Source organism: Panthera onca, chromosome A1, assembly GCF_046562875.1.
Source record: "Panthera onca isolate mPanOnc1 chromosome A1, mPanOnc1 haplotype 2, whole genome shotgun sequence".
Classification (NCBI taxonomy): domain Eukaryota; kingdom Metazoa; phylum Chordata; class Mammalia; order Carnivora; family Felidae; genus Panthera; species Panthera onca.
In genome coordinates, this window is record NC_138339.1 from 226,079,928 (window position 1) to 226,105,824 (window position 25,897).

Sequence of the window (25,897 nt, forward strand, 5' to 3'; positions counted from 1 at the left end):
AACACATATCTAACCATTTTGTTACATGGGAACTTCTAATCCAAGGTGGACAGATGTATGACAGACTCATCATTAAAACCCAAGCTGTGCTTTCCTGGTCCAAATCATTTGGAGCTCATGAGGAAGTCTCATTAATTTCAGAACCATTAGATCGTTTGCCCCTTAATAGTTCCATTTTATTGGTACTGATTGATGTGGAAATTTTTGAAGCAATTTTAACATATTTCTGTATTAAACCAACTTAGAAATCTGCCTTTAAAGCACAAAATTCTAGGCAAAGAAAGGAATATTAATTCTTTAACTTGTATAATTTATTTCTTTTCTACTAAATACATTTTTAATTAAATTTATTCTAATATTAACCTCATTTTTTTCTCAACGATAAGCAATATATTTATAATTCTGAATACTCGCCTTTCCTCTAACTTCTAAAGATGTTAGGTGGCTGTGGGTAAGTTGAGCGGATATATTTAAGATTTAGAGCTTTTCCAAACTGAAAGAGAACTTCTGCATATGAAAATGCTCAGATTGCTACCGTAAAAGTTAGACAAATGGAATCGAACGTTCCCTTCTGCAGGAGCTCATTACCATGATGCTGTTGGTTGATGTGGATCAGCGATTTTCGGCTGTGCAGGTCCTTGAGCACCCCTGGGTTAATGTAAGTGACTTCCTCCTTCCCCTCCACTTACTCCTAATGTTCCTTTGGAAAACTGCAGATTTCCTAGTGGTGTCACCTCCTTTTCTGAAGTGTTGTGTTTGTATTTGTTCCTCCGCCTCAAGCCAGAACAGTTACGGGATCTCAGTCTTGTTCCATGAGGGCCTCTGATGAATCCGTGCTGACGTGCGTTCTCGTGATCCCTTGCACAGAGCATTTTGTTTCATTCAGATGCGACTGCCTTCTAAGTGGGGAGGTGCATGTCCATGGTCACTCCCCCCCCACCCCACCCCCTAGTCTACATTCTGAATACATCAGTAGGACAGAGAAGATTTTCTGAGTCACTACTGCTTTTGCATTATTCCCACCGGAAATACAACTGACCCAAGGGTCTCCATATAAGCCCTGAAGTACTCCAGTGCAGCACTTCGTGAACTTGAATGTTCTCACAAGTCACCTGGGGATCTTGTTAAAATGCAGATTCTAATGTAGTAGATGTGAGGCTCTGAATTTCTAAAAGCTCCCAGATGCTGCTGCTGCCACTATTTGAATACTACAGTCTAATGATACATCTTTATGAAAGAATTCTCCAGAGCGCAGTCATTCTGTTTTGTTCCTGTATCTCTTTACAACTGATTGATAAGATTTGTTTTGAATAGTCATACATACGTATAGAGTGCTTCACTTAGAAAGTCTTCCCACGACTCTTTTGAGTAGTTCACATACATGAGCTGATTATGTTCTTCCTAACAACGGTAGAATCTAGGCACTCCTGTAACCCTCACTCACATGTGGATGTTCCATACCTAAGTTTAATGGTTCGTACTGCCAAAGTAGAAGACAGACACAGATTTGCACGTGGATATGGACATGAACACAGACAGGAACAAGGTTACAATCGTTAGCTCGATGATTGAAATTTTGCCAGCCTTTCTACTGCTTTGAGTGATCTGGCTGTGAGTTGAAGGCAACAAAATGTTCCACTTCTCTAAATTATCACATCGGTGATTAGCCACATGTCTTTTTCCTAAACCGCTAATTGTTAAGGATAATTGAAAGCACAGTGTTGAGACAGACTGTATCTGAAGTGACAAGAGGTTGGGGTCTTATACATGTTCTGCCATATGATGACCATGGGCCTAGGTTTTAGTACTTTACATATATATGTATACACACACACAAGTATACACACACACACATATGCACACACAAATACACACACACACATATATTTGTTATAACTCAAATTGCTAATTGATGCTTCTATCCCTACATTTCCTAGATTGTGTGATTTGTTTAGAAATGAAATTGGTGTTCTGTATATTTTTCTTCTGTATTTTATTTTATTTTATTTATTATTTTTTAATATGAAATTTATTGTCAGATTGGTTTCCATACAACACCCAGTGCTCATCCCAACAGGTGCTCTCCTCAATACCCATCACCTGCCCTCCCCTCCCTCCCACTCCCCATCAACCCTCAGATTGTTCTCAGTTTTTAAGGGTCTTTTTATGGTTTGGCTCCCTCCCTCTCTAACTTTTTTTTCCCTTCCCCTCCCCCATGGTCTTCTGTTAAGTTTCTCAGGATCCACATATGAGTGAAAACATATGGTATCTGTCTTTCTCTGTATGACTTATTTCACTTAGCCTAACACTCTCCAGTTCCATCCATGTTGCTACAAAGGGCCATATTTCATTCTTTCTCATTGCCATGTAATATTCCATTGGGTATATAAACCACAATTTCTTTATCCATTCATCAGTTGATGGACATTTAGGCTCTTTTCATAATCTGGCTATTATTGAAAGTGCTGCTATAAACATTGGGGTACAATATACACACACATATATATCAGGAGGATATATGTGAATGTGAGTGTGTATAGATAGATAGCTAAAGTTTGTTTTAAATATTTTCATATACCAAAGCTCCCCAGTTGGCATACACACGTGTAGAGGTATTAATCCCAGCCTTTGGGATAGTCAGGTAGGGCAGCTAGAGTCCAGGAGTGGTCATCTGCAGCCTCAAAACCTTTGCATTTACCCCAGGGTGCTAAACAAAAGTTATCCTTTTCTGTGAAGTGGGAGAAGTTAGGAAGCATCTCACCTAAGCCTAATAATAAACTTAGAAGATAGGCAGAGTGGGTATTGTTGTACCCATTTTACAGAGGAGGAGACTGAGACTATGACGAGTGACTTACCCGAAGTAGCCAAGTTTAGATGGAGCCAGAATTTTCTGCCAGGTGTCCTCCCCCCAAGGATAAAGTCCCATGCACCACTTTTGCATTTACCCATCCTTTGTTCTGTGTGAAAGCACTGTGAATATTGCACAAGAATGCATATGCACATCATATGGTTATCATGATTGTTCAGAGAAGTTAGCAACCTTGCCGAAGTAACTTACCTAGGTCGTGGCACCTTTCCCTTAGATATCAGGGAGGAAGAGGCACAAACCAGCTGCAGCCCGTCTTGGTGGCAGAGTTTGTTCTGACTGATCTACATGCTAATTAAAAGCCCGTAATCAGGGTGCCTGGATGCTCAGTCGGTTAAGCGTCCGACTTCGGCTCAGGTCTTGATCTCGTGGTTCATGGGTTCGGGCCCCGCGTCGGGCTCTGTGCTGACAGCTCGGAGCCTGGAGCCTGCTTCGGATTCTGTGTCTCCCTCTCTCTGCCCCTCACCCGCTCACACTCTTGTCTCTCTCTTTCTCTCAACAATAAATAAACATTAAAAACAAAAAAAAAAGCCCATGGTCTACAAATTGTCAAATTGGATGTTAGCACTAGAAACGGTGGGACTATGACCACACAGAATAAACCAGAAAATCTGAATTTGAAACATGGCCTTGGAAGGCTAACAACGAGCCATAGAGGAAAGAGATTCGTAGACTGTACGTAGCCATTTTTAAATACGTTTTCATCAGAGGACCACTGCTTGCCAAGCCTGTCCTTGGAAGCTGTGATAGAATGAGACAGAAGGGCTCCTCCAGCCATTGTCGGTGTGGGGAGAGGGGTGCTACAAAGGATTACGTGGGGGAGGCTGTCCGACAGAGCAAGCTCCAGTGGGATCTTCATATTTGTGTTAAGATAACTTTGTGGAGGTGAGCAAATTCGTCTGTATGTGTGAGGGGGCTGGAATGCAGTTGGAAACAGCCTTAGCCTGATTACAAACCAAATGACCCTATCTCCTTACGTATCCCAACTCAGGGGGTTCAAGAAACAAAATTAAGAAGATTTTTGGCTGTTGCCTTTGAAAAACTAGGTTCCTCCTTTTCCAAAGGCAGCATGTACATGTCTCAGCAGTAACTTTCTGCCTTGGCAACCTGCTTTGTACACATTTTTTACACATGGTCCCACTTTGCTGATAATTAGGCTCAGCCACTCCCTCTAAAACTTGGACTTCTGCTCTCATTTTAGTTTTCCCTCTCAGATTCCCTAAAGACATTTCCTAAAAGCAAGGATAACATTTAAGGAATTAGCCAGGAGATTATAAATTAAAAAAAAAAAGTTATGTAATTCTAATAGACCTTAGATTCTAAGGGGAAAAAATATTGGTGTGAGCAAAAACTTTAAACATATTTTTAAAAACCCCCAAAATGTGTGAAGTGACTGCTTAACTTTTGAAATTACATTTATGTAGTGACTAAATCAGAAAAATGACTATTGTCTCAAAAACATAAATGAAAAAAACATACATAAGCTCTCATAACCAGCATTTAGTATTCATGGAGGTCTCCAAGGGCAACAAAATGAAGCAAGCAATCAAAATAAATATGTTAGGAATTTAAAAGGAAGTCCATTTAACAAGGCATTTTGCATTTGGTGATCAAATTATATCTGATTACCACCGAGGACTCTACCTTAGGGGGTAAAAGGTAATAATAATTATATGAGCCCTGAGGAAGTCATCAGAAAGCATTTCCTGTTCCCTCATTTGTCCTCATTTTCTCTGTTGCTTATATAGTGACCTTTTCACTTGGTGCCTTTGGAATTGAAAAGGCAGTCTCTTATGAAATAGAGAGTAGGGCAACAGAATCGGAAAATCTAGTCAGCGAAAGTCACTTGTTTTATAACCTTACCTCTCGGCTCACTTTTTCATTCACTCCGGGTGGGGATCCCCGGAACAGTTCCTTGCTGTTCTGGGCCTCTGCTCTGTTACTGGAAGAGTCATGAGTGAGTCCTCTTGGTGGATTGTTCTAGCAAACCAGATGGGCAATGGCAGCATCAGTGTGCAGCCAGGTGTCTAGGAGAGGAATGTGGACTCCCAGGAACATCAGCTTACCCTCCTGTGTAACCTTGGGACAGTCATTTCACTGCTTTGAACCTGTTTTTGTGACAGTGAAATGGAGATAATAGAATCAGCCTCTTGGGCTGTTACAAGGATGAAGAAGGGATTAGATATCGGAAGAGTCTGAGAGTCAGTCTGCAAGAGAGACAGTAACCCTCACCTGTTGCTATGTGCTGATGAAATGCGAATTGCTGGTGTATGAGAAGTTTGATTAAGAAGGAAAACCCCCTCATCCAAAATAAAAGAAAAAAATTCTGTTAGTGCTCCAAGCACTACGTACATAGTGTGTGCATTATTGGCTCTATTGTGTTCTCCGGTATCACAGCTATTCCTCATCCTGGCTACGTTTATTTATCTTAGTAGTCATCTAGTGGAGAACCACAGGATTTAGGCACATAAGAGACTGAAATAGGCAATATACATCTTGATCACTCCAGGGACTGAGGACAAGGTTGAGTCACTTTCCCCCAAGCGACACTTCGTTGAAGGAAAATGTAGGCTAGTGATAAGTTCATAAACTTAATTGACACTTCCAGAAATAAAATTCTTATTTGTAAATAGAATTAAATTATCACCATTGTAATATTCCAAATATATTACTATATGTTTTTTTAAAATTTTTTAACATTTATTTATTTTTGAGAGACAGAGAGAGACAGAGCATGAGTAGGGGAGGGGCAGAGAGAGGGAGACACAGAATCCAAAGCAGGCTACAGGCTCTGTCTGAGCTGTCCGCACAGAGCCTGATGCAGGGCTCAAACCCACGAATGGTGAGATCATGACCTGAGCTGAAGTCAGACGCTTAACTGAGCCATTCAGGCACCCCTCAAATATATTACTGTTACTGCATTTTTATTTTTAAAGTGCCAACCTGCTTTATCTGATGTTATTCTCCTGATACTAGGATGAAGGTCCAACTCAATGCTGTAATATTATGAGTCTGTGTTTTGCCACCAGTTATTTTCCTGGTTTTATTGATGAGGAAACTGAGCCTCAAAGAAATCTCTAGCATGAAGCTCGCTGGAGTTTCTAGCACAAGGTCTGATGCCTGGATTTTGCCTTTGGAGATTCTGAATTGGTCTACATGGGCATCTGGGAAGGCATCGGGAATTTTAAGAGTTCCCAAGATTCAGAACCTCTGTCCTGGTGCAAAGTGCTGGTCTAATTAAGTCAAGTGTAGTTATTTAGCCAATTCAAGACTTCCTATCACCTTCCTGGCCTTTCAATTTTATTTAACTTCCTTTTTCTTGCGTACCTCCTCTTTTGAAAAGATACTACTAAGCCAAGATATCCAAGAAGAATGAAGAAAAAGAGGAAGAAGAAAAATCAAGAGCCTGGATAACCTACCACGATATTCCATGCTAATTAAAAGCAGCTCTCCCCACACAAAAATTTCCATGCATTCATCTTGTGCTGGCAGAATTTGTTAGAAATTAAGAGAACCCCTAGTGATACTGTAATAATAAATAAAACCACCTATTTATATTCATGAATTACAAATGATGACCTGGAATTCAAGTTTCCATTTAGGCATCTTATCCTGTCCTTTCTCCAAGCTAGATCTTAATTTACTTCACATTTTCTCCTCAAGTGCAGTGCGAATTGTAGACATAGGGGATGTATAGGGCCAAACTGGAGAGAGTCAAAGGTCCTGGGTGCCGTACAGCTGGAGACGGTTAACAAGAATCAAGAGGCCAAACCCTGGGATGCCAAATGAAGCTGCTATTGAAGAGTGCTCTAATGTACTTGAGAGATGACTTAAAACTAAATAGGGATATTCTGGTAGTAAACTGCTCACGACTGCCATGCTTTCTCATAAATTCACAGATATTATTAATAATAGAGCCTGGTAATGAGTTGACTGAAAACCAGATCCACGAGTCAAAAGCAAAAACCCACGAGGGGAGGAGGGTTTTCTAAAGCATGACCCCTGGAATGGTTTCCCTGAGGAAAGAGGGGAATTTACTCTGCCGAGTGACTTCACATCCAAGCCCCCACACCCCTCCTCGCAGCTGCTCCCCAACATCCGCTGGAGAAATGGAGACCAGGAGGCTAGGTCTCCTACAGACAGCTGTGAGAGTTCATTTTCCATTTTGCAAACTAATTTTGTTCTTGTCAGCTGCAATGCTCTGCCACGTGGTGGATGGGAATTTCTAAATCAAAAACCACTAACCTCAAACCACAACCAGCCCGTGTCAAACTTCAGAAACTACTCCCAGAAACTACATACCAGAACGTATGGTAATAATACTATAACTATTTGTAACACACTGCCAGGTTTGTCACGTTTCGAAAATTCATAGCACATTTTTGGCACACAGTCTATTCAGAATAACGGCGATAAAGATGTGTATATAAAAATGTATGTTTTTAATGGCCCTATTTATTTTATTGATGCAAGACAGTAAGTTAACTAAATCTCCATCATCAATCCGTATGCCTCAGGTACAGATTAGGGGCCTGCAAAGTCAGTTGTTTATGTCTTTTAATCCAATTATGCTCAAAGCCTTCAAAATTGATATAGAAACTCTGCAGACTTTCAGTTGATGTGAGGTGTGTGTGTGTGTGTGTGTGTGTGTGTGTGCACGCTCCCTCCCCACATTCTCTAGCTGAGACTCTTTATTTCATTGGGGAAAAAAACCTGAAATGTTTTAAGATTTATGAAGTCAGAAGCATCTCTGACAACGTGTGAGGGTTGTTTCGGGACTTTCATTGCTTCAGCGTGCACTAATAACCCAAGGGAAGCTGAAAGCTTCACGAGAATTTGAAGCTGGAGGCCTGAACCCCCAGGACCCAACATCTAAAAGAGTTGCTAGGAGTCTTGACAGGAGATTAGGACCAGGACAGAGCCGGGAAATGATAACGAAGTCCATGCTGAGGGTGGTGAGAAAGCAAACTCTGAGCTCAGGAACTGGCAGGAACTGGCCCCGGTGAGGAAGTGAGGAGATGGCAGGAATACCTCTCCCTCAGGAAGTCGGAAAGGGGCCACTCCTGTGGAATCCCTACCGTGTGTTGTCTCTATAATCCCACCCAGCCTGTTAACCACAGCCTGTGTGGATCACAGGACCACACTGGGACCCTCTGCAACTTTGTGTCATCCGGTGTCAGCCAGGCCTTCTAGCGCCACCTGCTTCACATAGGATTGGAGAGCCCGGCTCTGGATAGTAGACATCTAGTCTCTCCTTGACATAAAAGTCACCTGCATTCCACTGGACTCCCTGAAGTGCTCACTATTCCTTTTACTGACCTTCATCCAGATGCCATCCCAGGTTCTACTGAGGCCTGTCCAGGTATTCTCTGGTTTTTTTTCAGTCTCTAATTGAATCCTTCTTTCTCCTTGCCATTGCGCCATTTTCATCATGGAAAAGTTGGAATCCTCCACTTAACCCTGAGGGAGCCCTTTTGTAACTGATGCCGTGCTAATGAATGCCCTGGATGGATACAATGTGGTGTCATGGAAAGAATTTTTTCAGGCTTGGTTCATTCAGTCCTGACTCAACTACTTTGTAGCTATGTGACCTTGAGCAAATTACTTAACCTTTGCTGAGCCTCAGTTTGCTCATCTTCAAAATGGGACTAATAATGCCTGTCATAGAGGATAATCTGAGGATTAAGGGGACAGTATATATAAACCCCTCACCCAGGGCCACATAGCAGTTAACACTTGTGTCACCTTCTTCTTCCTGGCTTTCTCTTTTATCTTTGCTCCCTTCCATCTCCAAATGGGCCACACTCTCTCCTTCCTTCACCTTACCTCAGAGAAAGAGGTAAACTTGCATTTCCCCAGGGCAGACTGCTTCATTTCCCTTCCATCCCTTCCCCTCACCCTGATTAGCTCCTTTCTCCTGTCTTCCCGCTCTTCCTTTCCGGCAGCTTCTGATCCTGAGACTCCAGATATGCTCAAGGTGTCTTTTTTTTTTGGCGGGGGGGGGGGGGGGGGGTTCCTAAAGACAAAAACCTTCCTTCAGCCTACTTCCCGATTAAGTTTTTCAAATTCGCTTATAATCTAAAATGCATACAAATCACTTTGACTCAGCTAGCCTGGAAATCTATTAAGAGATGATTACGCGTACATGTATAATCTTGGGGGGAACCCTTCTGTCAGGCTGCTCCCTTTCACTCAGGCAGAGCCCCAACCTATGCCAAATACATGACACTAATCATTTCATCCCTCATCAAATGTTTAAATGCTCCCAGGATTCTAACTTAGATTCAGAGGCCTCTTGTTTCCTCCACCATTAAAAAAGTGTTTCACATACACCATTGAATTCACCCTTGTGTTTAAACCTCTGGGTTGCATAATTCTAAATCTATGTGAGTAAAGGGCCGTAGTCCTCTCTACCTCCTACCCTTACACCCCTCTTATTAAAAACCATTGCTTTTATTCCTGAAAGAGATTAAATCTTCCATTTCCAGGTATTTCTCATAGTCATTTGTGGCCAGTCTGTTTTTTGTTTTGTTTTGATTTTTTTTCAGCTTTCTCCATCATTATTCTCCTACATACTCTTAACTAGAGATAAACTGCTTAACTCATTGTTTGGCAATGAGACTCACACTGAGTGAGTCCCGCTCACTCACATCTGTACACCAAAACATTTATTTCCTCCTCTCTACCCATAAATCGATCCCCCTCGTTAAGGACCAGGCTGGAGCCCATATTCCTCTTGAAGTCTTCTCTGTTCACAACTGAAAATATGTCCTCTCTCCTCTGAACTCCTTCCGTGTTTCTAGCTGAGCCATGAGGCTACCTGCCTCCTGACAGCTCTTTCTTATCTTCTTGATCTGCTTTATTATTTGACATTGTGTGTGCCTACTTTGTCTCTCAGCCCTCAAGGTTCTGGTGGGCACAGATCATTTTTCTCCCACCCCCTGCCATCCCTGGCAAAGCCCCGGACAGAGGAAGTACTTCATATGTCCCTGTTTCTCTTCCCTTCCCAAATATTATCCCACTGTTACCCTAACTGACCTTCACTTCATTTCTGACTCTTTTCAGAGTGTCGATTTTTAAAAAACTTTTTGAATTTACTCTGCAATCACTGCAAAGCATCCTTCCTTAAGATTTGGTTTCTGATGTGACTTAATAAGCATAATAATGGTTCTTTCTTCTAGCCATTAATAAATCTGTCCAAGAATATCATAAATTGGCTATCCACTGTGAGCAAGGAACTGAACCAGTGCTAATATAAAAGATTATAGAAGATATGGACGATGTGGTACAAAAGGGACAGGAGTTCAGAGTTGATTATATATCATATATATATATAAACTATATATGTTAATTACATATGTATATACAAAATCACCTAACGTCAGAAGAATGTAAATAGTGCAAATATATATATATATATAATGAAAAAGCATTAGGAGTTTACAGAAGAACCAATATAATGAATTTTGCTTAGTAGGGGAAAAATGTTTTGGAACAGGTGATGCGGACCCATGTTTTGAAGAAACAGAGAGGCCATCAGGCCCATAAGAACAAAACCCATGCCTATGTTTGCTCCCCATCTTCCCCCACCTGTTGCCACCGTAGTACCTGGTCCACTGTAGACGTGCAGTTGCTACTAAATAAATGAATAGCCAAGTACTGAAAGCAGGAGAGACTAGGTTATGTAAAAGGGCAAGCATGTTATGCCAGGGAAGCAGCAATTTATTTTCCTGGGTGGAACCAAGAAATAACATGCAAAATGATGGAAAGGAAAGAGAGAAGGAAATGATGAATGGCCTTGAAGTCTTGCCAGGAATTTGGTTTTAACAGATAGTAACAAACACTTTATTATCCATTCATTCATTTATTCCACAAATATGTAGTAAGCATCTACCATGTGCCAAAGCACTTTGCTGAGACCCGAGGGTTCTGTAGTGAACAAAACACAGTCTCTGTCTTCGAGGATTGGGCAGCCTTTTCAACATGAGCTAGTAAGTGGTGGCACATACTTATGGCTCTGGTTATTGTTATCCTAACAGTATTTAGCAAAAGGGAGCAATCTGTCTAGCCTCCATCATAGACAGCTCCGGCAGAGAGCAGAAGCCTTCGTTAAAATGAGCTCCAATGTGAAGTGTGTCAAAATAACAGATGATTTGAAGGCAGTAAGGAGGATTTAAAACTCAAGGAAGAACTTTTTGCCTGGAAGATTGTCTGGGATTATAGAATGGTCGATTGAGTAGCTGTGGAACCAGGCTGAGTTTATTTACGGGCCCTTGCATGAGCCCAAGACTGTCAGTTTTTTCATTTTGGGGCCTGAATGATGGGCTAAAAGGATAAAACTCTTGGTTCAGAAAAAAAAAAAAAAAGAAGATGTTTACATTGATTTGGGGTGGGGGGGGGGGTTGTTCAGATTTAACTTGCTTTTTGACATATGTCCCTAGGGTCATGGCTGAAATCAATTTTATTAGAAACCAAACACAGAAATAAAAACTTTTTATTTAGGGACAGAATGACACGGCAAATTGATTTTAGGGCAGATGTGGAAATGAATGAGACCTCAGAGCAGTACTTCCAACAACCGTGTTTAATGAGAAGACATTGGTTAGTTTATTTCTGAAATCTTACAAATTCTAAGATCACCTCCTGCTACTGGAAGATCTTGGCCTCATTTTCCATTTATCTCATTTTTTTTCTTTTTCTTCTTTTCTTCATTTCTTTTTTTTTTTTTCCCCAGGATGACGGCCTCCCAGAAAATGAACATCAGCTGTCAGTAGCTGGAAAGATAAAGAAGCATTTCAACACAGGCCCCAAGCCGAATAGCACCGCAGCTGGAGTTTCTGTCATAGCAGTAAGCATCTGAAATATCCACCTATAACTTTTTAAAAGCGATCCACCTAAGAGACAGGCATTACTCAGGAGAGTCCACCCAGAGACAGCAGAGTGGGTCATTTCTTTAGACAGCTCGACCATTTAATGCACTGGGGGAGGCTTGGGGCTTATATACATTATGTGTTTTTGCCGAACGTTTCCCTAGGAGTCACATCATTATCCAACACCTCCAGGGTGTCTTGCGGTACATATTAATTTCATGATTTATTTTTTAAAGGAGAAAACCTCCCCCACCGTGGACTCTGTGCCAATGCAAACTTTGGGACTCTGAGAAAAAGAGTTCACAGTGTCCTTTTGCCAGGACCTGGAGGGAGAGGGAAGCCGAGAGAGACAACACTGCAGAGAGAGATCGGAACACTATAGATCTTTGTACGAGACCCAAATGAAAGCCAAAACATAGCAGAAGGCTTGCGCAGCACGATTTTCAGTGAAACTGAACTGTGAACACCCAAAGAAATAACGGAGTCTTGCTCCTTAGAAATTTCTGTTTTTAAAGTTGAAAGTCTTTTACCATTTACCATTTTATTGATGTGGCTGCACAAGGATTTTTTTTTTTTTCTGTTCTATACATGCAGACATACACTTTATGCAATTTGATAGCAGCTCTAGGCAAAGATTAAATTGGGCAGAGAAATAATGAAACCTCATACTTCCTGGTGTCATATTCTAGAGTAAATATATTCAGGTCCCAGATTACTTGAGTTTTTAATAATTTCCTCTTTTTTCAGAGTATGTAAATTTTAACAGCATACTCAATGTGAAATCGCTTGAGCTGTTTTTTCTTTTCTAAACAAAGAACTTACACACTACAATGTCGAATTTTAAAAAGCATATATGCTATTGAACAGTACTTTATTGCTCATGAATGGTACTGTTTTACCACTTCTTCGGTATCTTTATTTCCTTTCTTTGTTTCTTTTTTGGCTCCACTAGAGCCCCAGATAAACTAAAGATGGATAAGTGACACACTCAGTACAATCAGTCCCAGATCCAGGTTACTAAATATTTGATATGAGCTTCCAGAATTTGCAGATGGCACAAATGTATGCATACACGTTCTCGTACCGTTTGCATTTCGTGTTTTTTGGTTGAACCCTTTCCACAGTGAGCTACATGTGAGTAACTGGCTCACGAGCCCACTCACGGTGCTAAATAGAACGCAGACTCTTGCAGATGCTTCCCAGTGCTGCCGAGAGTTTAAAATTCCAAGTTATTCTCCTTGTCCTCTCTCTCGAGTTCGTTCTAAGGAAATGCAACGTACAAGTGCACTGTCCTTCGTGTCTCTATAGATGTTGGTGTTCTTTGTTGTCAGCTAATATTCGGCCAGTAATTTTTGGAAGTAACAATCTCATGGTGATTCTCCACTAAACCAGACCTTCTATACTCTGTTTTCATCATTCATTCCAGATAGAAGTCTATTCCAAAATGTTTGACTCCACAACTTGCTTTTGGAATGGACTGCCAGCACGCTTGTCCATGAAAAGGACTGGTTTTCTGCTCCCACTGAGGGCTTATGGCTGCTAGAAAGGGTGCCTTTCCACCTTCGTCACTTTGTTTTTTGTTTTCGTTTTTCTTGGTCTTTTATTTTGATTAGTCTTTGGTTAAGTTTGCCTTGGTTGCTCAATAATGGTTTGTTCACGGTATTCTGGGAGTCTTACAATGACTAAGGGCAGGAACTTCAGGGCAATTTTCCAGTGGATAGACAACACAGATTTGAGGAGAAATCCTACTTTAATCAAATTGGGATAAATTCTGAAACCTAATCCATCTGAGTTTATTAAAACTTTATCTAAGTAGATCTCAAAAAACTCTAACTTAGTCTTTGAAGATCAAGGCCTATGGAATTCTTCCCCCTAAATATCATGATTGGACCATTTTGAATACAATTCCATATCAGTTTCTCAGTTCATCACTAACATTTCCATGGAAACTATACAAACCAGTAATATACTTATAGATTGTAAAATGGACTGTGTATGGCTGAGTGTACACAGTAGTTGTGTGCTTATTGAATCTTCTTTATTCAGTACAAATCTAAAAAAGCATCAACTTAACTCAGACTCAAAACAATGAGCTGTTTGGAGAAACATCTGGGAAAGTGCCTTGTCCACTCTAAGGCACAATTCGCATGTTAATCAGCATTGTTAATATTTCAAGCATGAGAGAGAGAGAGCACAACTATAAATTTCAGGTGTTGTTTGAGGAGTAGCTGGCCTGCCCTGATGTATACATTTCTGTGCCCCCCACAGAGTGCTTTTCTCTCAAAAATGTCCACACCCTCCATTAAAATCTGGGGGAGGTCACCGGTGGCAGGGCGGGGCTAGGGATTAGAAATTGGCCAGTTTGGCTGCCTTTGTGATTAACTTTCAGAATAGCATTGGATAAGTCATTTATACTCCACAGCAGTTTTCCCGTTCTCACAGGGCAAAGACTAAGTCTCAGGGGACTAGCACAAGAAAAAGGAGCCCTGACATTAAATAATACTGTTGACCCTTGAACAACACGGGTTTGAGCTGTATGGGTCCGCTTAGATGTGGGTGTTTTTAAATAAATATGTACAGGACTGTAAGTGTATTTTTTCTTACGATTTTCTTAATGACATTTTCTTCCCTCCAGCTTACTTTATTTACACAGTGTGTAGTATATATACAAAATATGTGTTAATTTCCTGTTATCAGTAAGGCTTCCAGTCTACAGTAGTCTTTTAGTAGTTAAATTTGGGGGACTCAAAAGTTATACGTGGATTTTTGACTGTGCTGGGGGTCAGCATCCCTACCCTCATTGTTCAAGAGTCAACTGTATTCCAATTCAAACTATGGCATAACTGCAAAAGAATGATATTCTGCTCTGGGGCAGACTATAAGTGGGAGGTAGGAGGAATATCCTTCATAAATGGTGCATCCTATAAACACCACTCAACAATTTAATAACGCAATATGATTATTCACCTACATGAAAAATTCCTATAATTAATATAATGTTGTAAATGGCTTCTATTGATAGATAAGAAAAACTGATTGCAGCATACATTTCGTTCAGACAGAATTTTTTCCCATGGGCACGTGTGCTCTCCCCAGAGGCTATAAAATAATGTATTTTAATTTTAAACTGCCTCTATGGGACCGATTGTTTGGAAATTATACACACCCTTTAAAATGAAAAACAAAAGGTATTTAGAATGTAGTATCAGTCAGCTTATATTTTCAGGAAATCAACAATTAAAACATTAATCTTTAACTGGCACTCCTCTTTCCTTAGTTAGAAATCTAACTACCCACTGGAGATCAGCAATGCTTATAAAGGAATTCATGACACTTTTTCTTTCCCAGAGTGACAAAGGAAAAAGAGCATCCTGTCATAACAAACAGGATCTAGTCTCAGATGTAATTTATGACACGAGCGTAGTTTAACATGCACTTGTGGTTCTGAACCTCAGTGTTTTTTGTTCCTGTTGTCATTCTTTTTTCTTCTCTGCTTCCCACCCCCTGTATTATTAAGACCAAAGAAAGGGCAAATGATAACTTTATATTAAGGTTGCAAGAGGTCCTCAAGTTGGCCATGAGAGTAATTACCAGCTGGAGGCCCATGGCGATCATCCGGCCCTTCTCAAAGGAGAAAGGGTGTTCTGACATTGAGGTCAGGTGACGTGATTAGGTGGAAACCCATTGCTACCCTTGTAAATGCAGCACTCTGCCTTCTCAGAAAGACTCCATTGTCCCTTTACTACCTTTCTCAGTAGTTGGGGGATTAAAACGCACACACACACACACACACACACACACACACACACAAAACAGAACAGAGAAAGGGAAACAAAAGGTTATTAAAATGCAATTTATAGACATAAAATGGAATTAGAGATGACATTTTAACGGTGGACTTCTTGGGAGCTGAGGGAGGGAGGGAGGCATTATTAGATTTGCTCAGCTTGATGAAGAACCGATGACTAAGATGTCAGTTCCAATTTATTTTTCCTCATTTAATTCTGTTTATTATTTTAACCGATAATTTTCCTAATGCTTTAAAGTTCTTCCTTTGCATTTTGCTCATGCAAATAGAGCATTTCAGTCTAATTGAACAAATCCATACTAATCAGTGTGCAAATAATTGTGATTCTGGGAAGCCGAGTCGTACAGTGAGAGCCCGTGGCACTAACGCCTTCCAATGTGTGTCCTGTTATGGGACTCTTGGCCTGTAGATGGCAACAGAGGACTAGTTACCGAGTAGCCAACTCCGTGGACTAAAACAGAAGTGCAGGACTTCACATGACTCCCTGAGGCAAGGGTACTTGGATTCTTTTTTTTTTTTTTTCTTAAATGAAACAAAACGCACCTTTTTTAAAGATTAAAATCTCACATTGTTGTTCCACGAACACCCAGATAGCCTAGTTTATAATCAGAACACCCAGTCCTCCAAGCAGTTTTTAGTTTAAACGTCTGGTGCCCCGGCCTGTTTTTGCCATGCCTTTGTGAATTCAGAAGTAGAAACTGTCAGCACAGCACTCTCGGGCGTCTCTCTAAAGAAAGGTGTGCGTGTTGCCTCCTCTCGTGGGCAGAATGGGCGAGTGGGTGTACCGCATGGGTATTGTTTTCAAGTTTGGGGATTGAACCTTTTATTCCTAGGTAGCCAAAGCCTAACATCTTATTCCAGGATGAACAACTTTGAGACCTTATCCTGTCTTCTATTTATTGTACCTTTGGTTAATCTTAAGCTCTTGACTGTACATATGCATTTTTAATATACACTGAAAACTATTTTTCATTTCATTTTATTTTCTGTATTTTCATAGAGAAAACTTACTGTTTTATATTATATCTTTTTAGTTCAGAAATGTAATTAAGATTCACCTTTAAGAGTAGTTCTGCTTTCGAAGATTAACTCTTCAAGAAAGAATTCCAAATCGCTGTGATTTGTGAGGGTTCCTGTCATCTTTTATTTCATATTTACGAAGCCCTCAAATTTAAGCCTGGTGGGGTAAGATGGGGAGGAGGGGGTCCGATCTGCTTTCTCCTAGGTGGCTAAAACTGATTTCAGTACTTCATTTAATTGTGAAGCATTTTCCATTCTATGGCATATGAAGAGGTGTTTATATCTTTTGAAATTGAGAGGACATTATTAAATGTGCACTCAAAACCTTGTCTGACAAATTAGATCTATTCTAACAAATTGGCCTCCGAGATATTCATGAGGGATTAGTGTTTTTTCTTGCCTTTTTATTTTCAAGGTGCAGATTTAGGGTATTAGCTAGTTACCCTGCAGAAGAGGCATCGTAACTATATATGAATATATAGTCAATGAAGAAGAGCTTGGTCTGGAGTCGTTAATTCTTTAGCACAATGTCGATCCACTGAGTTGCCCCCATTTCTCTCTGCTCAGCTGGACCACGGGTTTACCATCAAGAGATCAGGGTCTTTGGACTACTACCAGCAACCAGGAATGTATTGGATAAGGTATGAGATGGTGCAGCTCAACAGTCAGTGTTTCCATGGCAACGTGCTGGCAGTCTCCATTAACCAGTTCCTTCAGTGGATAAACATGCTTTTGATTTGTTATCCAGTCCATATGCTGCTTTATCAGTTTCATTTTAATCTTGATTGAGATGCCACACCCCCTCATTCCTTTTTTTCACCCATTATTCACACTGACATTTGCCAGCTTTCTTTCCATTGCACATGCTCAGTATCAATTTTCCTTACAGTTAAAAGGACAGTATATTTAGTGTTAATGCCAAAGCCTTTTCCTGATGTTGCTAATTAAAACAATGATTACCGGTGCTCTTCTGTCCCTTAACAAATGGAAGAACAATAGTGCCTTAGTGTACGTTCTATAGAAGTATATACTGTCATTTTAAAGTCATCAAGCCCAACCTTGACCTTATTAGATGGATGAAACAATGCATTTACACGTTAGTAGTAGAAGCTTCTCCAAGTACAATGAGCTATAGAATGCATTGTGTGTGTTGGTAAGCTTGTGTTTTCAAATTCTCCACCTTTTTGTTTTGTTTTGTTTTGTTTTCGTTTTATTGTTACCTCTCTCCCCCTGGAAATCCCTTTATGTACTAGCTATTGCATGAATTTATTTTTCAATATTTTGTAACTGTCAGATTACTTAGCTGTCTTATCTGCAGAAGCAAAGGGACTGTGTATGGGAGGTATCGATTTTTTTTGTTTTGTTTTAAACTGGGCTAAGAATTCTATCCAATCATTTTCTATTCTAGTCAACTGCCCTGGCATTTCCTTCAAGGGGCATTGTTTGTGTCTCTTTAAGTTATCCACAGGCAGGATGGTTTTTGATGATTTGGAAAATTTACTCTGAGAAGTCCCAGGGAACTTTTCTCCTCCATCTCGATGTTTCTGAAATGATCTCCAGGTAAAGCTCCACATCTTAGTGTTTGCTAGGAAAAATTCCAGGGGTTTTGGTATTTGTTTCCATCAAGTGATGGAGTCTATCTGCAGAAATGTAGCTACCTGATGTTTTTTTCATGCATTAGACTACTAAATTTTAGAAAACAAGAAATATATGTGTGTGTGTGTGTATATCTATCTACATAGATAGATATAGATATAGATATAAGATATACACACACACAATATGTAATTTTAACTCCCAATTAATTATTCCTAATTTTTACTTCTACACTCAAAACAAAGGGCTTCAGAAAGCAGTAAAGGGCACACTTTGACAAACTATCCAGTATACTAAAGTCATGATAGTTTCCAAGTCTGTTTAAAGCAGGAACACACCTAAACTTAAATGAATGTTTTAAAATCAGTTTTACGTCGAAGGCTATTTGTGTCTTCTAGACTGATATGCGTGCAGGAATTACACGCAACCTTTTTATTTACTTAAGTAAATTAACTTTATATGTATAGAAAGAACTCTGTTTTATTTTTAACCTTTTTTGGGGGGGGATTTATCAGGACTTACCTTTATGCAGACTCTTCTTTTTGACTTTTTAATGTAGAAAACGGTCTCTCCGGCTTTTACTTTTCACTGAAGGATAATCTGCTTTCAGAAGGGTGCACATATCATGAATTCTCACGAACTGAACACGCCCCTGTAAGGGCCCCCAGGTCGGGCACAGAACATTTCTAGCACCTCTGGAGATTACCCCCCTCCACCTCAGGGCCCTTCCAGGAGGGTCACGTAGCCCCAAGGGTAAACACTGACCTGGACTCTATCCACGTTAATTAGCTTTGCCTGGTTTTGTACTTTATATAAATGGAATCACTCCATGCTCTGCCCTTTTTGTTAATTGTGTGCCTCCTAACCTCAGGCATAGTAACCAAATATATATGAGTAAAGTTGATATACAATTAAAAATAGGCATCAAATATGCCTAATTACAGTTGTGCATACTGGTACAACACACGTTGCACATATAAATTAATCTGATTTCAAAGAGAAAGCTCTGGGAGATTCCGTTGCTGGATTTGTGAGATTAGGGGTGGGAGCAAAATGCCAAGTAAACACAATAATTAATAAATGTAGCCAAGTATAAAAAGGCCATTTGACTAAAATCCTAGTGATGGTTCCCATCAGCAGACAAAATGACACATCCCTGAATAATGGGCAGGAGCAGATGGGAGATAATCTCTTTTTTCTTCCACACATAAACTGCTCTGTTTTCCAGCTGGGGGCAGTAACAACAATGTTTATAGTTAATGTTGGAGTAAACAGCACACCCAGTATGTAAAGTTAAATTGGAGAAACGAGGCTAAAAACTCATCGGCATATATGCTTAATTAGGAAGTTTTATAATGCCATTTAGCCTCAGAACGAACACACTCTCCTCACTGATTGCAAATGCTTGCCTTTTATCTCCACGAAGTAGGAGCATTTGTCTAACCACGGTGGCAGCCAACTTCCAACATAAACAATCATTAGAGGCAAACATCCCCGCTCCCAATTGTTGTGTTTACAAGTGCTCATGGCTGTTTTCACTTCTCTGAGCATAACACTTGGGAGTCGGGGTTGCTTTTTGGTAAAGCAGCTCGCATCAGGGCATGGGCTGGAAAAAGCATCTCTTCGGGGTGCCCAGAATTGTCATGCCCTTTGTAATAGGCTTTTTGGTGATGGTAGAGAAATGGTGGGGGTCCGCTTTCCTCTTTCTCTCCTTCATTCTCTTGCCTCTTAATGGGGAGCTGCTTCCAAGCTGTAACCAGGGGAGCAGTGTCCTCCTTGGCCCACTTTTCCAGGAGTCCTTGGTCCTGTCACCTTGAGTCCAGGGGGGACACTCCCCGAGGAATGAGCCGTTGAGGCCATTCCACTCCCTCATGGCCTTACCGTGAGCCGCTGGAAACCACTTACGTCTCGTTACATTGTCCCCTCCTGAAAATGCGTCCTTATCCAAGGGGGATGTGGTCATACACATTCTGTGCCTCTCTCAAGTGAAGCTGTCACTGTGGCAGGTGCTATGGCCAACAACACACGGAGAAGAATCCTGCATCTTCCACACGCAGAACAAGGCAACAGCCAGAACGTGGTAACCCGATTAAACAGAACAAATATCCAAACAAGACGTAAGCTAAAAATGCTAGATAAGATAAAATGCGGAGGTGAGCTAGGACAAAAGGGTGGTTGAGTTCCCAGGCATGACGTGACTAAAATGTGCATATTGGATTCAAGCACCATCCTGAAACAGTGAGTAATGAGGCAGAGCGGTGGCAGCCAAGCGCAGTCTTTGCAAGGCTATTAAACGCTGTCATGCTCAGCTCTTAAAAGGAATGGGGTCAGTTAAATGCATCTTGCTTGGTGTAGGTTTGAAAGAAGAGTTCCCATGAAAGCCAGAGAGGAGACCCCAGCATGGTGTCTGAAGGGCTCCCAGGCCAGCCTCCGCCAGCAGCCAAATGCCCACCGCAAGTTCCATGCATTGCAGGTTGTTTCGCTGCGAGTTGCCTTGGCCTTCCTGCACCGTGGAGAGAGTGCTCCCCAGTGAGTGTCAGAGCACTGGCAGAAGGAGGAGCAGACGCCTCCGTTCCAGCAAGGGACTAACCACCCTACTCCACGCCAGTCCTGAGACTCTGTAACCGAGGGTTTAGCACGTAGGGAAGGCATAGATTTAAACTTCAAACCACCCAAGCTGTGATGACAGAGAAAAGGATCAGGGAAGTAGGAGGTTTGGTTTTGCAACTGTACCTGGATGTTAAAAAGTGAAGCCAAGACGCTCAAAAGATGGGCAGGACTGTAGGCCCACCAATGGTACTCAAACACAGGAAGCGTGAGACATACGTGTTATTTCGCCGAGTCCAACAGGGTGCTCACTGTTTGAGATTTTGTCTTTTTATTTTCAGAGGCCCCTTAAGAGAGGAGGTCAACAATATCTCTCTGTCTTTAGAAATATAACATACTTAGTATTAAAATGAGAAGTTGTCATGGCATCCCAAGACTTACTGATTGGGTATAAGGTGAAGTGAGATTTTAAACTTCTCTTGACCACCTCGATTGTTCAGTATTGATCGAAAATATCATATTTATTTTTGACCTTGCTTCAGAATCTCTTTTTCTCTTTTTGATAAAAAAAAAAAATCTACACTCTCCTACGTATTTATTCCTGCCATCCTTTGACTCCAGATGTTCCCCAGTGATGTTTGCTGATACGATATAGATTTTACTTGGTGTAAGTATGTAGGAAGAATAGTCATGAAGAACTCAATCCATAAGTATTGACACACTGTTATTCTATTAAGAAAGAGTGTAAATGTCCACCTGCTGAAGCCAGACAATTCTCAAATACATGCAAGCCACTTGACACTTAGAGAAACCAAAAAGTCCTGAGAATTGAGATGTAACGAACTTGGTTAGAGATTGGCAGCACAGCGTGTAGAGAGTTGATGACTTCGCTGTTGGGAAGGACTGGTTTGGGATCCAGCCCACTGCACTTCCCGCAGTGTGACCTTAGGCACGTTCCATGTTTTTCTCTGATTTTCAATTTCCCCATCTGTAAACATGTGAAGAGTATTACCAACCTCCCAAACCTGTGGCCAGGATTGTATGAGCTGCCTGTGCTAACATGCCTTCACAGACCCCTGCCCAAAGGAGGAACTCAGAAAACATTGCTTCACAGCGTTCCTCTCATTTCCAGGAGAATATCTTGCACTCAACATAGCAGACAGATCTACCTGAGAAAACCGATCTCGCTGCAGATCAAAGCATCCGCTGTTAAAGTAGAACCATGAGCATTTTTTATTTATTTTTATTTTTTTTAATGTTTTTTTTTAACATTTATTTATTTTTGAGACAGAGAGAGACAGAGCATGAACGGGGGAGGGTCAGAGAGAGAGGGAGACACAGAATCTGAAACAGGCTCCAGGCTCTGAGCAGTCAGCACAGAGCCCGACGCGGGGCTCGAACTCACATACCGCGAGATCGTGACCTGAGCCGAAGTCGGCTGCTTAATGGACTGAGCCACCCAGGCGCCCCAAACCATGAGCATTTTTGATGCTCTGATTGGGATAAACTGTCGGGTAACTTATATTATTCATGAGCATTTGTGGCATTAAGTGATACTTAAAGTACTCTGTTGCCAAAAATCCTCATGAAGTATAAGTTTTAAATGTTACTCTCCGGGGCAGAGATTGGCACACTACAGCCATTGGGCCAAGTCTAGCCCACTGCCTATTTTTGTAAAGAAAGTCTTATTGGAACAAGGCCACACACATTCACTTATAAATTGTCTATGGCTCTGTTTGCCATACAGTGGTAGAGTTGAATACTTGGGTCAAAGAATCGTATGGCCTGCAGAGGCTGAAATATTAACTCTTCGGCCTTTCCATAAAAAGTTGTTTCACTCCTATCCTAGGAGGAAAATATTTCTAAGTTAAAAGGTACCATCTGGTGGGGTTGTTAAAAACTGTATCTCTACCACCTACTGGAATGTCTGGCACATAGTAGGCCCTCAATAAATGTCTGTTAAATCAATGAATAAATGATTGAACTGTATAATAAAGGGACCATTAATATAGAAGAACCTTAATTTTGAGGATAAGCATGTTTCTGAAGGATTTGGAGTATATTAAAGTTTGGACAATTAAATTACGTATGCGATGCTCTAGGATAGCATTCCATTTATAGCAACCTGAGAGGAAGTCTTTCAGTAAAGCTAAAGAGTTGTTTTGTAGTAAAAAGAAATACCCATAACTTACCTGCTTCGTCAGTTCTACATTTCCATAGGTTTTCTTCAGGTTAATTATGGCTGTGGTTGTGCTTGGGGTTACTAGTATGATGAAGGGAAAACAAGGTGGCAGACCAGTTTAGCTTCTCTTAGGAGAAAATCAGGGTCTGTAGGGCAGAGGGAACACATGGATTTTGTCCTCTAGAAGCCTGAGCTCAGCAAGTGGCTGTAATTTTAACCCTCCAGTGAGAGGCCATCAGAAACCCATTCTAGAGAGCAGGGACAATTTGGGATTCCACTAAGAACAGACCAGCAAGAGGGGCCTGTGTCTAAGAAAGGTGGTGGAGAAGCATCCGGGCAGTTCTGCCTGGGGCAGGAAGGAAATAACACTGAAGAGTCACACCTAGGAAGTAGCTTAGAAGGCTACTAGGTTTCATTCCATGAGGCAACCTTTTGCCATTTCAATAGGGCAATACCGTGTCATATATCCAGACCTGGAGCGGCGCCTGGCGAGACCCCAAAGGGATATGAAAGCAGAACAAAACAGAATCATAATAAGCATGACAGAAAGCCGAATGAAACGAGGAAGGTGACTATCTCAATCGATTTGCCAGTTTAATTTTACTAGCAAGCAAAACATGTCCAAAGTGGCGAGCAAATCGTAGCTCAGTCCCTGCAGAGTGAGGGCGAGCAAGGGAAAGGGTTCCTGAGATTAATGCCCCAACAGCTGCATCCTCAGTTTAGTCTCCTTGGTAGTATGAATAATGGATGGGCCAAAAGGCAAAATGCACAATAATGTTCTTTTATTAATGAAATGAAGACTACTTGTGATGGCTAGCAATAAATTAAGAAAAGCAAAAACGGAAAATCAGTCAACGTTTGCCTCTGAAAAATGCTGTTACTTAAATCCAATAATTATGCCATGACACAAAACATTGCCTCACAACTTAAATGAGGTGCATCTCTTGCAAGTCCTGCCCATGTTGCAGAACAGAATTATTTTTGATCCATAGACTGCAAAGCCTATTGTTTGCTAAGAGAAAAACATAAGCCATTAGAGTAGATTAATGGTGATATTAAGCATATTCATAGTATTTCATAGGTGCAAGTTTCCCTAGGGATCATGCACTGTATCTCCCCTTCCATCTATGGGCCTCAATGTGGTTAAGAAACATGTCCAAGGACACATAATTAGCCGAGCTAGGACAAAAAGCTAGCTCTCCTGACTTACCCCAATTGCTGCTTCCAAGCGGATTAAGCTAAAGCTACCCGACAAGACAAACGTTACAGAGATGCGGGTGATGCAGACTGGCAAAAACAAAGCTAATGTTCTGGTTCATATTCTTGATCCATTCCTGACTTTCCTCCTCCATGCTATATTTTCCCTTCAACATTTCATAGATATGCTGGATGGATATGGCCTCTATATTTATGCTGATTCCCAAAAGTAACGTCAAAAATAAAGATTTAAAATATCTGAGTGCTATGAGGGGGATAGTATTGTTTCATTGTAACCGAAGAGGCCAGTGACCGAGTTCATTAGCTCTGTCTATTGTTGGAATATATTTCTTCAGTAATAGGCAAGCGCTGTCTTTTATTCATGCATGCTTGGTATTGCACCAGACACCAAAATCTGATGGATGTTAATTTCTCCAAGATTTCCAACTACTGTGTGTACAGCCACCTGAATTGTTGAGGTCGCTGGCATTGTTTTACCATTCCTTAGTTTTCACATTTGGTCCAGCAGCTCCCAAGGACGCTGTGATAATCAAGAACGTACAGTCTGAGGTAGTGTTTCTTCTGTGTAGGACAGGTTTATATTAGTTTCTCCTTATCTTTTTATCTGGTCATCTATGTGTACTGTTTGCCAGGATCCCCCAGTACGCTGTTATTTAGCTGTAACTCAGTACACAGGATAGCAGTTGTTATTTGGTACATATTTTAAGTAACTAGATTAGAGCTTCATATTTGGTTACTACCGGTCAACTCCAGAATCTCAAGAGATTTCTTGCTCACCTCTAACCTGTGGTAATTAGCACCAAAATGTGATAATGCAGGCTTCAGATTCTCTTATGAGTTCTTAACAAAGTGATAACTTACTGAGGAGACACTTGGGAATTCTACTGCAAGGCCGTTCATGTCGGTTCTAACAAACCTACAAACTGAGCAAAATAACTAATAGAATAATAAATCTGTTAGGAAGTCTTAAGTTTTAATGGAACGCCCAGGCTCTACATGAGGACAAACTTCCCTTACAAAGACAGGCATTAAGGAGAGACCCTATTTGCTTGATACTGGGAATTTTGGTAATTGATAAAGAGGAAAGCAGCCTGCCAGAAATCATTGAAAGGGACCAGAATTTAAATTTGTGATGCAGCACTTAAGGGGAAAAGTGGTGTTTTGAATGCTTTTTGGGGGGAGAAATAAACTGTCAGTTGGATTGAATATATATTGTGTAGCAATAACTTTTTAAAATTATGGAATAGCACATTGTTCTGTTATCTTGGTGAATTCATCTGTTTTGTACTACAAATGGAGTCTACAGAATTCGAGTGTAAAATTTGAACTGTCATACTATATATTTTTAAGTTTATTTATTTATTTATTTATTTATTTTGAGAGAGAGCGGGTGAGCAGGGGAGGGGCAGAGAGAGAGAGAGGGAGAGGGAGATTCCCAAGCAGGCTCTTTTTTGAGCCTGATGCCGGGCTTGATTTCACGAACTGATCTCATGAACCATGGGATCATGACCTGGGCTGAAATCAAGAGTGGGACACTTAACTGACTGAGCCACATAGGTGCCCCAGACTACATATACTTTAGAGGCAAGTTCATTTTATAGCCACAATTAAAATTCTAAAGCTATGATAGATGACAGTTCACCATGTTTTACCATCAGTTTACCATGACAAGAATTTTACAATAAGTGGTTGTTGAGTAGATAATGATATGAGTGTAAGAGAATATTAACTTTATGTGACATAACCATTTGATCATGCCGTATCCTTAAATATTAACTTGTGATGCTTTT

The 25,897-nt window shown here is 40.8% G+C and overlaps 1 protein-coding gene across 6 annotated transcripts in view; it reads left to right on the top strand.

Annotated features, from left to right (window-relative positions):
- The window catches only part of DCLK1 (doublecortin like kinase 1), a 345,761-nt gene that overhangs the window by 309,632 nt on the left and 10,232 nt on the right, over window positions 1-25,897 (top strand). For 3 of the 6 annotated variants that reach the window (XM_060637357.3, XM_060637356.3, XM_060637360.3), the window contains 3 exons: window positions 578-658; window positions 11,601-11,714; window positions 17,132-17,205. In XM_060637357.3, the coding sequence (XP_060493340.1) occupies window positions 578-658; window positions 11,601-11,714; window positions 17,132-17,205 (269 nt within the window). The remainder of the gene's footprint in view (window positions 1-577; window positions 659-11,600; window positions 11,715-17,131; window positions 17,206-25,897) is intronic. The other 3 variants (XM_060637355.3, XM_060637354.3, XM_060637358.3) reach the window with 1 other exon arrangement.